This window comes from Delphinapterus leucas, chromosome 6 (assembly GCF_059928025.1).
Source record: "Delphinapterus leucas isolate spDelLeu-1000000601 "Yukka" chromosome 6, BTC_Dleu_Yukka2, whole genome shotgun sequence".
Classification (NCBI taxonomy): Eukaryota; Metazoa; Chordata; class Mammalia; order Artiodactyla; family Monodontidae; genus Delphinapterus; species Delphinapterus leucas.
The window spans coordinates 111,872,935-111,886,293 of NC_143134.1; the positions used below are offsets into that span (position 1 = coordinate 111,872,935).

Consider the following 13,359-nt stretch of genomic DNA (forward strand, 5'->3'; position numbering starts at 1 on the left):
CGTTCTCTCATAGGGGAAAGTTTTACCATTTTTAAAATACCACCATGCACTAAGTTGAGCTACAGATTTCCCCAGGGTTTCCACTCCAAAGTCATCCTTGAAGATCTGGTTTGCAGTCATAATGAAGAGAAAGTTGACTTCATGCTGGATGTGTGTTATGATGTAGTCAAGTAAGTTCTTCATGTATATGAAATGTAAGTCTTCCCATATATTATCTTTTTTTTTCCATATATTCTCTTTGATCACCAAAAATACTTTAAATGTTCGAAGGGGACCTAACACTATGGGAGGCAGCTTGGAGAAGCTATCCAGCAAGATGTAAAAGATAACATTGTAGCCAACCAAAAGGTACTTATTAGCAGATTGGATGAACTCTTGCAAGTTCCGAGCAGAAGACCTGTGGAACATGAAAAACAAACAAACTAATACACAACGGAAAAGACTTGTTTTGCTAAAAATCATCAGGAGATTACCTGTCATTTAAACATGATGTCTAACACGTGTCATTGTTGCTTAAGAACTATCGACATGTAAGAGTAGAGCAGTTGGGTCTAGAACTTAATGGTATTGGTTAGTGAAAGAGAATGTAGTGTGAGCTTGGGAGCCTGAGAAGAGCCATAGAGTTTGTTGCGAAAGCTAACTGGATACTAATGAAAAGATTCCCAAATAGTTTAAGGACTCAGACACAGCTGAAGAAAATAATCACTAAAAATAATTATATAGTCAGCCAGATATAATGGTTAGAGTTAAATATGAATAGCTCTTTGAATGTAGAAAGTCTATGGGTACTCATCCACATTTTTCCAAAATAAATAAAAGGATGACTATTAGTAGCACCTACTTTCTGGGAGCACGTATTACAGCCAAGCCTATGGTAATGTCCAGCCTTTTGTAATATTTTTCCAGGACCTGTCTACTGTAAGTTCCGTCTCATATGACTGGAGCAAGCCAGTCAGTTGTTGTTATTACATCAGGACGTTTTCTGTTGAACAGACAAGAAACAAGTTAAGCAGCTACCACTTTATTATGACAGGAAAAGTTGTTGTCTAAGTGATAATAGCTAATGATTATCAAATACTTACTATGTGCCTGGCATGGTGATTAAGTGCCTTCCATTACTCATTTAATCCTTGCAATGTCCTGTAAGTACTATTATTATCCCCGTTTTTCATATGAGGAAATTTAGGTCACAGATTGGTTGAGTAAATTGCTTACTATCACACAGCTAATAAATGGCAGAGTCAGGGTTCAAGATCAGCCAGTGGGCTTCAGAATCTATACTTTAGTCATTATGACATACTGCCTTTTGAGCCCAAGGATTTTTTATTTGAGCTCTGACTGGAGCTTAAACTGAAATAGCCTGGTGTCTGAATATTTCTCTGATTGTTGCCTAAAGCAGGCAGCACCACTGTCTCCTTATATCTTCCTTTCTCCCTCCCCGCAACTTCTTCTTTTCCTCTTTCTCCCTCCTCTTTTCCTAGAAGATCCAGAGTATTCTCTTTTCACCTTCTCCTTAATGCTTTAGGCCCATCACTACAACCTGGAAGAAAACGTGATTAGTCCATAAAGGAAGAATGACATTAGATTTGCTTCTAATAATAACAAAATGACAGCAGAAGTAGCAGTATTCGTAATAATAAATAGTTTGGCTGGAGGCAGGGCGTTAAACTATTAAAGTCAATCAAGACCTTCATTTTGGAAGGAATTGAATACAAAGTGAGAAGCCATTTTGCTATTAATGATCGCAGGTTTTAATCACAAATCCAGACCCAGACAAGTGTAGGATTTGGCAACACTTAATAGTATATTAATAATAATATAACAAATTCTTCTAAAGTGACCCTTTTACTGTTTTAGCTTATACATTTATTTTTTTATACATTTATTTTTAAACCCTCTCTGTTCTTAGAATTAATAGTCATGCACTTCTATTTGACTGTAAGTCTCAAACTCTACCTTAAAACTGGCCAGATGTATCCTTGTCACAGTGATGATACTTAGTAATTAGGCATGCTACAGATGCAAATCAATATCTATTTAAGACAATGAAAGGGTTTGAAGATTATCTCTTTCCTCATTAGATCTGATTAAAGATTTGCTGCCAGAATGAAAGAAAAAGAGTCTCTGAAAGCAGAAAGCAATTAAGAACCTGTGTTTAGAAATTGTTTGATAAAACAGAAGAGGAAGCAGTAAGAGCAGAGACTTAGAGTCATTAGATTTATACTCTAGGTATGAAACTCTTCGCCTGGGAGGTAAATCTGACCAGAGGATATCCTCTGCAAAGGTGGCTTTCAGTAGTCAGGTCGACAAGATGATCTACCCTCTGGATGTTAGCAAGATGCCTTGCTTAGCCTCCCTTGTGGTGGGCTTAGTGTCTGTATACAAAGAGGCGCCAGGTACTTGGACTCCGGTGGAGATGATGATGAGCTCAATGACATGGATATCTCCCAGTGATGAGTGCCCAACCTGCCAACAGCAGGGGCCAACTCTGAGCCCACTATATGACACCATTTTTCAGGGACCAGCAGCCAACTGATGGCTGCTTGATTATATTAGACTCCATGATGAAAGGGACAGCAGCTTTCCCTCAGGAAATGTTTCATGTTCAGGATAGGGATTTGCTTTCCCAGCCTACAAATCTGTCAGCTTTGTTGACTTGCAGATACCTTATTCATTGCCATTATATCACACATAACATTGCCTCCGCCTAAGGTATACATCTCAGGGTGAAATGACATTTGGCTCAATTCCATGAAGTTCTCTTGTCTGACTATGTGCCTCACTCTCTAGAGGCAGCTGGCCTAGTAGAAAGTGGAATGGCCAGGGAAAGTCTCAATTTCAGTGACAGTTTGGAGATAATTCCCTGAAAGTTTGAGGTACTATCCTATTGTATACCATTCATGTTTTGAATCAATGGGTTCAGTGAGTTTAGATCTCCTAGATCCCAAGGGAGGGGTTCTTCCTCTAGGAAATAAGTCATGGTTCTATGAACCTGATAGCAGGTCACTTGGGGTTCTTCATGATGCTTAGCTAAGAGGCAGAAAATGGCATTACTTCACTGGCTGGGGTGGCTGATCTTCATCACCGAGAGGATATTAAGATGTAGTTACACAATGATGGCAAGGAGGGCTGCATATAGAACCCAAGAGATTCTCTGGGGTGCCCAATAGTACTCCCATTTCTAGTAATAATTGTCAATAGGAAATTGTGGCATCTCAATAAGTTGGTACCACTAAAGGACTCAGAATCTTCAGGCATGGAGGTTTGGGTCACCCTAACAGATAAGAACTCTGGCTGACCCGGGGGTTGGCAGAGGATAAGGATACCATAGATTACCAACATCCTGAACAGTTACAGAGGTGGGATTGTAGCCATGATTTATTTTGTTAATTATATTTTTCCCCTTTCTCTGCCACTTTATAAGAAGACCACTGGAGATGGCTGTTACATTTTAGGTTCCAGGTGGGAATATGGCTGAATTGCCATTACCTCATCTCTTGACAACACCTTGTAGCTGATGGGACTGTGTTTCTCCTGTTTGGGGAACATGAGCTTCTTCATCTAAGTGAAGGTTGAGAATTGATGCTAAGAGGCAAAAGGGGGGATTGTGCTAGTTATTTACCTTCTCCTTATTTATTCTTAGACCTTCTCTGCCTGGTGTTATGTCCTGGAAGCAGACTGGTCATCCAGTCCCCTGCTCTGTGGCTTCCAACCGGTTCTTCTAATGGGAGGCCCCAACACAAGATCAGCAGGCAGGAAGAGAGGTTACCTATTCTCCTCTCTTTCTTCCAGCTTTGTTGAGATCTTGACAGTGGCTGTATCCATATACAGCTGCAACTTCTATTGGTTGACTCTTTCATGGTTTCAGGAATCCCTGGTCTCCAGGAGCATCATTCCTTCCCTTGTCCCTTTAGGCTTAGGGTGGTCACAGCTTCCTGCTCTTGCAAGCCCCTGTGTGCCTCCATTTCCTTTGCTGGGTCCCAAATCTCTGCTAACAATCTCTTCATTAAAGTTTCTTCATGTCACTTGAGTTGCTTCTTTCATACCGTGATATATTCAGTATCTGAGAAGCTTAGACAACACCTCATGAGGCCTGAGTATTCAGCAGGACACAAAGTGACCTGCTCATGAAGTATATTGTTTACAACGAAAATTTCCAGAAAGAAGATACACAGATAAAATTCTGGTCTCATGGTACTATAGACTATCATAGGTGTGACATAGAAAGAAGCACAATGATGAGGGAGGGAAATAATATATGTGGCCTAAGATATTTACATTCTTAGAAAAGAGAGAATAGGTATTAAAATGATTTTGATGCTAGAATGTGTCACTAAAATTTGATGAGATGTGAATCATGATAATAATATGGGAGGGAATAATTTGTTCAAAAAGTGTATCTGGAGAGAGAAGGTGGGGACCCTTTGTATAAGTCAAGGCTATATTGACCTATATCTAGTTCTAGGAAACTAAGTATAAGTCTAAAAGGAGTAAGAATCAGAAGTGATATATTGGAAATAAATTTACTATGAATGGATAGAATCATGATAGAATAGTACTAGAGAATTTCCACCTCTACTCCTGCTCTATCAGTATACAATTTCTCCATCTCCTGGCTGGATCACCATATTAGCAGCCTAGTTTGTGTTCTTTTCTTTTTCCCTCCCTATTCACTTAATTCTATAGATAATATGTGTATAATATACACATATACATAGATATATGTATCCAGGCTTTTAAAATCTTGTTTGTTTTACAATAATGAAATAATGCACACCTTTATGCATCTTGTTTTTCTTACTCAATACAACCTTGTGAAAATCCTTCCAGGTTATCTGGACTAATTCTTTTTTTTTTGCGGTACACGGGCCTCTCACTGTTGTGGCCTCTCCCGTTGCGGAGCACAGGCTTCGGACGCGCAGGCTCAGCAGCCATGGCTCACGGGCCCAGCCGCTCTGCGGCATGTGGGATCTTCCCGGACCGGGGCGCGAACCTGTGTCTCCTGCATCGGCAGGCAGACTCTCAACGACTGCGCCACCAGGGAAGCCCTCTTATTCATTTTTTAAAATGGCTGCATAATATTCCACAGTGTGGAGTTTAGCCACTTCCTCACGAATAGGTATTCATTTTATTTTTGAAATTTTTCTCACTATGAAAAATGATACAATAAACTTTCTTAATCTTATGTCTTTGTGTACTGTTGCTGTTATATTTATCAGCTAGTCCTAGAAGTAGGATTCCTTTTATGTATGTTCATTTTTAATAGATGTTAATCAATTACTTTTTTTTTTTAAGTTTTTTTTTTTTTTTTTTTTTGGCTGCACTGCATAGCTTGTGGGATCTTAGTTCTCCGACCAGGGATTGAACCCCGGCCCATGGCAGTGAAAGTGCTGAGTCTTAACCACTGACTGCCAGGGAATTCCTGGTCATTTCATTTTAAACTAAAATCCATGATGCTTAATAGTAAAGCACAAGCCCTCTAATGAAAGAATGCCTTCTACCACTATTATGTAATGGTATGTTATGAAAATGCTGACATTTCGATTAGTCAAAAGGTTTCATGTATTTATTTAATCCACAAATATTGAGCCTCTGCTATGTCTAGGATTCTTTTCTAGGCACTTTCTATTGGGAGAGGCAGATAATAAATGAATAAACAAGCAAATAAGTAGTATACCAGATGTTGATGAATGCAATGGAGAAAAATAAAACTGGGTGAGGGAAAAAGGGAATGGGAGGGGCCATTTTTTATGGGTGGTTGGAGAAGGCTTCACTGATAAAATAACATTTGTGTGGAGTCTTGATGGAAGTGAGAGAATGAGCCATTTGACTATACAGAAGATGCATGGTTCATGCAGGAAAACAGAAGGTGCAAAGGCCCTAAGGTGAGAGCATGCTTGGTGTATCTGAGGAATATCAAGGAAGCCAGTACGATTGGAGTGGAATGAGGAAGACAAATGTTGAAGATGTTGGGCAGCTATTTTATCTATAATTTTTTTTCACCTTTTAAACTCTTTGAACTCTCTGGAAAGGCATCTTAAAAGAGCATTAGTTCTTAATGTTAGTAGCAGCAAAAACCTAGAAACAGTTCAAGTGCCCTTTAATGAAGCAGTAGATGAACAAACTGTGGTATATTTCCACAGTCAATTATGCAGCCATCAAAATGAATGTCAGGGCTTCCCTGGTGGCGCAGTGGTTGAGGGTCCGCCTGCCGATGCAGGGGACACGGGTTCGTGCCCCGGTCCGGGAAGATCCCACATGCCGCGGAGCGGCTGGGCCCGTGAGCCATGGCCGCTGAGCCTGCGCGTCGGGAGCCTGTGCTCCGCGGCGGGAGAGGCCACAACATGAGAGGCCCGCGTACAGCAAAAAAAAAAAACAAAAAAAAACAAAAAAAAAGAATGTCAGTGATACGCAATTTGGAGATGAATTTTAGCAATCTAACATTAAGGGAAAAAATAAATCCCTGAAGATTACATACATCATGATATCCTCTTTATAAAGTTACTGATATAAACAACTAAAATTTTAAAATAGACTTTTCCAGAATACACATGGAGGATATAAGTTTATACTTTAAAAAATACCGTATGCTAACACATATATATGGAATCTAAAAAAAAAAAAATGGTCATGAAGAACCTAGAGGCAGGATGGGAATAAAGATGCAGACCTACTAGAGAATGGACTTGAGGACACGGGGAGGGGGAAGGGTAAGCTGGGACAAAGTGAGAGAGTGGCATGGATATATATACGCTACCAAATGCACAGGGTTATCGGCTCGGTGCTTTGTGACCGCCTGGAGGGGTGGGATAGGGAGGGTGGGAGGGAGGGAGACGCAAGAGGGAAGAGATATGGGAACATATGTATATGTATAACTGATTCACTTTGTTAGAAAGCAGAAACTAACACACCATTGTAAAGCAATTATACCCCAATAAAGATGTTAAAAAAAATGTAAAATAGATAGCTAGTGGGAAGCAGCCGCAGAACACAGGGAGATCAGCTCGGTGCTTTGTGACCACCTAGAGGGGTGGGATAGGGAGGGTGGGAGGGAGGGAGATGCAAGAGGGAGGAGATACGGGGATGTATGTATATGTATAGCTGATTTACTTTGTTATAAAGCAGAAATTAACACATCATTGTAGAGCAATTATACTCCAATACAGATGTTTAAAAAAATAATAAATAAATAAATAAAAATAAAAAAGAAAGCAAGGGGATGATGAACCAGGATTCAGGACTGTGGTTATTTCAGGGACTAGGGCAAGGAAACAGAGTGGGGGAATTGAAAAGGACACAAAGCTAGACGTTGACGTTATAGAAGGTTGTAATTTTTGCTTCATTAAAAATAAGCAAGAAAGCACACAAATAAATAAAATAAGTGGATTTTGCATGAAATAATGATGAGAGTAAGTCATGAAGCAAGGATTATTATTCCTCTAATTCTCTGCACCGGCAGTCCATTAAAAATATAAATATAAAAAAGAATTCCGATAAGATGAAATACAAATAAATAGTAAACATAGAGGATGCTCAAATTCAATAATAATTACAGAAATACAGATTGAATTGAGATATTTCAACTAAGTTTTTCAAGTAATAAAATGTTTGATACTACTAGAATAAAATGTAGATATATAAAATAAAAATTATTAACATTTATCCTCTGTAGATTAGAAAATAAATAGTATAATTGTTAAAGGGCAATTTAGCAGCCTGAAGCAATATTTAAAATGTTCACAACCTCTTAAACCAATGATGCCATAATGGGAATTTATATTACAGATAAATTCACACAGCAGTTTACAAAACATATGTGTAAGGCTATTTGTTGAAATATTACTTACAATAGCCCCCAAACTGCAAACAATACAAAACCAACAGTGAATGGCTAATACTTAAATTATGGTATACAGCCATTATAAAGAATGAAATTCTCCCCCGAATGTTAATGCCAAAATCAAGAGGAGTCATTAATGACATTTTTCAGGCTGTTACTAAAGAGGTTTTTTCTTTCTCCTAATAAAACCAGGAATGTTAAACCAGAAAACATCTTTCTCATTATGACCCTTAATTGCCTAATTCTTGATAAATAGGTCCTAGGATTGTATATAAAAGCCTTAAAAGTAAAAATTCCAAGTCCTGGAAACCTCCCAGGTTAGCTAAAATTTGATGATGAAAAAAAACTTCCCCATTCAAATAGAGTTATATTATTATTATTATTACTTCATGAGCAGAATTTTTGGTTCTTACTTGGGATTAAACCAGTCTGAGAGCTGAGGTTCTCCTGCTTCTTGATCCCTGGGTACAAAATGAAAATCATGTTAAGAGTAATCTGCTCATTCAACAAATATATGTTGCACCCCTATAATATGACAGGCACTGTTTGGTGCTGGTTCTATAACTATGAACATTCAGATAGTCTCCTGTCCTCAGGAAGCTGATAGATGAGCAGGAAAGATGATATTAAATAGATAATTACAGTACAGAGTGATAAGTGCTAATAGGGAAAACAGAGCATATAAATGGGGCATCCAACCTAAATTTGGGGTTAAGGGAAACCACTTGGAGAAGAAATAGAAACTGAGTCTGGAACAATAAGGGCTACGTTAGGGTGAAGAGGTTATGATCAAGGGCAGGAAGGCAAGGGACAGTATGGTTTCTTTTGCGGGGGGTGATATATTTTAAAAATTAACAGAGCCAGAAAATAATGTATATTCATAGAAAATACAGATTTAATTTATCAAACATTAGTAGCTTATTATGTGATAAATACTCTTATATATTGAAATAAAGGGGTTGGAGTAGGGGTCCAGATGTTCACCTTTGATTTCCACTTAAAGATAGGATGCACCTAAGGTTTTGTTGTACTTTTAAGTTAATTACATAATTGACAAGGTTATGAGAGAACTTCCCTTTCATACACTGAGGATTTTTGTAAAATAAGAATAACTTTTAAGTGACTTGTGCTTCCAGAAAAATGGAATAGTCCTAATTTTTCCTATTCCTACCCCTAAATATAGCTACAATCCCTGGACATTATATAGAGAGCAAACAAAAGAACACTCGGAAAGCAAAGAAGCCAGTTCAGGTAGGCACCTCAGAACTCATGGATTGACATGGCAGTGAGTTCCTTGGGTTTTCTGCCACATGTATCCCAGATGAAATGCCAATGGATATAGACACAAAAAGAACCCTGAGAAAAACCTGCTCTTTACAACTAAAGGACTAGGAAAAGGGCAGCCTAGCAAGGCAGAAAACTTTTAGGCACTACTCACTCTACTCCAGCCCAATACCACAGAAAAACTGTGACCCCATATCCATGCCTCCAGCAAAGACCAAGTGGAGAACTGAAACTTCCACCCTCACCAGCCTGTAATGAGGCCCCCCCGACCCTCCTCACTGGTGTGGAGTTGGAGGAGGTCAGTGGGGGTTAGAACCTTCACCACTGCTCAGCATCTGTGGCCATCTCTCTGTGGTCAGTGTCAGTGGAGACCATGTGGGGAGCCTAAACTCTCATCCCCCCTCATTGGTAACAAGGAGCCCCTCCCCACTAAGTTCCAATAGAGGCAGAGTTGAGAACCTGAAATTTCACCTCTCAACTGACAGTAGTAGGGAGGTGCCAACCCATTTTCCAGCTGGAGCAGTATCAGAGGATGCCTGTGAAAACGCAAGATTTAAATAAGATCCAGAGTCTCATAATACCCAAAATATCCAGGTTTCAATAACTAATCACTCATCATTCCAAGAATCAGGAAGACCTCAACTTGAGTGAGAAAGGACAATATGCAGATGCCTTGATAACACAGATATTAGTTTTATCTGACAAGGATTGTAGAGCAGCCATTGTAAAAAAAGCCCTCAGTGGGCAATTACAAATACTTGAAACATGAAGAAATAGAAAGTCACAGCAAAGAAGTTGAAAGTCACAGCAAAGAATTTGAAAGTCAAAGATATAGAAAATCAAAGATATAGAAGATATAAAAAACCAAATAAATTTTAGAACTTAAAAATACAATTCCTGAAATAAAAACTCAATGGATAGGCTTAACAGTAGAATGAAGAGGATGGAGGAAAGAGTCAGTGAACTTGAAGACAGAATAATAGAAATGACTCAAGCTGAACAACAGAGAGAAAAAAATGAAAAAAAAAAAAAAAAGAACAGCATCTCAGAGACAAGTGAGACTATAACAAAAAAAATAATATTCATTTAATTGGAGTCCCAGAGGGAAGAAAGAGCTGGGGCTGAAAATTATTTTTTAAATGGATGAACACTTTCTAACATTTGGCAAAGGAAACAAACATACAGATTCAAGAAGCTGAGTGAATCCCAAACAGGATAAACCTAAAGAAATACATGCCAAGGCACATAATAGTCAAATTTCTGAAAACTGAAGATGAAAAAATCTTAAAAGCAGTCAGAAATGATTCACCTATAAGGGGAAAATAATTTGAATGAAAGTGGATTTCTTCTTCGAAACCCTGGACCCAAAAGGAAGTAGAACAGTATTTTTCACGTGCAGTAAGAACTATCAATCAAAATGTCCCTCAATAGGTGAATGCTTAAACAAACTTTGGTACATCCCTTCGTGGAATACTACACAGCATGAAAAAGGAATGACCCACTAATATAAAAAACAACCTGGCTGAATCTCAAGGCATTATGCTGAGTGAAAAAGTCTCATCTCAATAGGTCATATACTATATGATTCCATTCATAAAACATTCTCAAAGAGACAAAATTATAGAGATAAAAATAGATTAGTGGTCCTAGGGTTTAGGGAGAGTCAGGGAGAGGAACTGGGTGGGTCTACAAATGGTAGCTCAGAGGAGATCTTTATGGTGATGGAATAGTTTTGTATCTTGATTGCTGTGGTGGTTACAGGAATCTACACGTGTGATAAAATGTCAAATAATTATACACATACATTGTCCCAACATTGATTTCCTGTTATTAGATTACCATTATGAAAGATGTAACACTGAGGGAAATTTGGTGAAAGGTACATGTGACTTCTTTGTACTACCTTTGCAACTTCCTGTGAATCTATAATTATTTCAAAATCAAATATTAAACGTAAAACCTTTAAAAGTGTATCCTTTTTGACATTTCATAGATGTTTTTAGCCAAAGACATTTCATTATAGGATTGCTCAATATTTGTGCTCTTTCAAAATCCAAATCACCCAACTTTATTAAAAATATACAATGACAGGGCTTCCCTGGTGGCGCAGTGGTTGAGAGCCTGCTGATGGGTTTGTGCCCCGGTCCGGGAAGATCCCACATGCCGCGGAGCGGCTAGGCCCGTGAGCCATGGCCGCTGAGCCTGCGCGTCCGGAGCCTGTGCTCCGCAACAGGAGAGGCCACAACAGTGAGAGTCCCGCGTACGGAAAAAAAAAAAAAAAAATATATATATATATATATATATATACAATGACAAATGGAGAACTTAAAAAAAAGTTTTTTTTAAGGTTGGTTTCACTAATTCTTGGGTTCTACACAATGGTCAGTGGTAGAAAACATGGTTGACTAAGGAAGGCTATCAATCTAAAGAAAAATATCAACCTGGACAGAGATACTTAAACTATAGAAAATGTCAAAAACTTGTCTGGTATAAGCAAATGAGTATGTCAAGTGAGCAAAATTGGGAGATGTCCATATAAACTCAAAGTGAGCAGTCACTTTGTGTCTGAACTGATAACCCAAGAAATTTGTCAGTGGTTGCCTCTAGGAAATTCAGTCTAGTTTTCTGTTCTTTCTGACTGCCATTGCCATTAGAATCCACCTGACTCCAGCCAGTTTGCCCTCAATACAGTTTGTAAAGTACTTACAGAACAAAGATTCTTACCAGCAGAGATTGATCTCCTCTAGGTTCTTCTTTATTCTTTAGATACAAGAAAAAAAGGCATTTTAGTGTTAAATTTGAACAAATGCCTATTGCAATTGAATAACAAAAAAATCTAGAATTCAGATCCATTCATTCACTCACTTGTTAGCCAGATAATTACTACAAAACTACTATGTGCCGGGCACAATACTCCTGTTCTGGACTACGTGGCATCTAGTTCTGATGTGACATTCCAGTTCTGGAATCCAGGCCTGCAATGAGCTTACGATCTATTATTTCTTTTTCGACTAAGATAGCACATTATCTTCAAAAAGATGATATTGATACTGTTACAAGTGACCACAAGTCCTTTCTATTAAGGCGCAACACGTCAGGAGGGCAAATAACATGGAGAACATGATACCAAAGCAATAGGGTTAATTTTAAAAGACATTAGCTCCCACAAATAGCTGACTTTCAAATAGCAGCAGTAGCATTGCATTGCTTATTTTAAAAAGATAAAAAAGGAAGGCATGGAGGTGGGAAGACTTTGAGTTTTTCTATGAGAGAATTTTAGCAGGTTAAAAAATTTGTTTCCCAGTATAGTTGTGTTTCTGTAGCAGGTTACTTTGAATCTTATTCCTATTAGATGGAACTTTGATGTAGTTTAAAATGTATCTGAAATAGCCCCCAACGCTCTATATCCTCTTATCTTGTCTAATTTCTTTCTTCATAGTATTATTACATAAAATACAATGCTCCTGACATTATATTGAATATTTCTTTGCATATTGTCCATCTTCTCCACCTAGAATGTAAAGCTTCATAAGAGCAGTCACTTTGTGTTATTCCTGTTTTCCCAGCACTTAGAATAGGGCACCAAGAAGGTGCTCAATAAATATTTGTTGAATGTTGAAAAATGAAAGAATTAATATATTTATGATTCGATTTGTTCCCCAAAGGGGAATTAATTTCTGATTAATTTAGGGAATATTTATTAATATTTTGGGGCAACACTTAGCATTTTAGATCAACTCTGCCAATCATTAAAGATAACTCATCAGTCTTTTGTATTTACCGAAAATGATGCTTCATCACATCAAGGATAAAGCAAATGCCATCAATAACAGCTTTCTCCATTTGGTATTCATTCCCTCCTAGAAAAAAAGAGGATAAAAAGTTTTGGGGGGAAGTAGAAAACAACCTTCTTGCCACCTTCTAATAACAGACTAATTTGTGGAAGCTTGGCCATCAATCCAAGTGTCTGATTCCAGAATGCTCAGCCTTAGGAAGAAGGCAGACTTGAGTCAGGAGAACCACCTATTCTGTTTGAAGTGCTGCAGAAATCTCCCTCAGGGTGGGCCCTTTAGGAGGGATCCATTTTAGATTAGGTGCAAAGTGTCTGTGATATTCTTTTTGTATTCCTTTATCAAATTTCCACCCTGTTTGTGTAAAAGAAATTCAATAAAACTCATTCTATTTCACTTGGGCTTCTGTGACAATAAAATGGAGTACTAAGGGAGACATCATTA

General features: G+C 38.2%; 2 protein-coding genes and 1 pseudogene across 4 annotated transcripts in view; all 3 read right to left on the reverse strand.

Annotated features, from left to right (window-relative positions):
• Window positions 1–12,983, reverse strand: part of LOC149749045 (kunitz-type protease inhibitor 2 pseudogene) — a 39,477-nt pseudogene extending 26,494 nt beyond the window's left edge. Inside the window, exons 1-2 of the transcript XR_016393634.1 lie at window positions 12,906–12,983; window positions 11,849–11,884 (exon numbers count right to left, since the gene is read on the reverse strand). The product of XR_016393634.1 is annotated as a kunitz-type protease inhibitor 2 pseudogene (transcript). The remainder of the gene's footprint in view (window positions 1–11,848; window positions 11,885–12,905) is intronic.
• The window catches only part of LOC115802721 (N-acetyllactosaminide alpha-1,3-galactosyltransferase-like 1), a 31,711-nt gene that overhangs the window by 17,335 nt on the left and 1,017 nt on the right, over window positions 1–13,359 (reverse strand). Inside the window, 5 exon segments of the mRNA XM_089913692.1 lie at window positions 2–397; window positions 842–982; window positions 8,254–8,301; window positions 11,849–11,884; window positions 12,906–12,984. Of these exon segments, the coding sequence (XP_089769818.1) occupies window positions 2–397; window positions 842–982; window positions 8,254–8,301; window positions 11,849–11,884; window positions 12,906–12,967 (683 nt within the window). The 5' untranslated portion in view covers window positions 12,968–12,984.
• GGTA1 (glycoprotein alpha-galactosyltransferase 1 (inactive)) overlaps window positions 12,536–13,359 on the reverse strand; it is a 79,253-nt gene continuing 78,429 nt past the window's right edge. For both annotated transcript variants that reach the window (XR_016393633.1, XR_016393632.1), the window contains one exon: window positions 12,536–12,984. The gene's annotated coding sequence lies outside the window, so the exon portion shown is untranslated. The remainder of the gene's footprint in view (window positions 12,985–13,359) is intronic.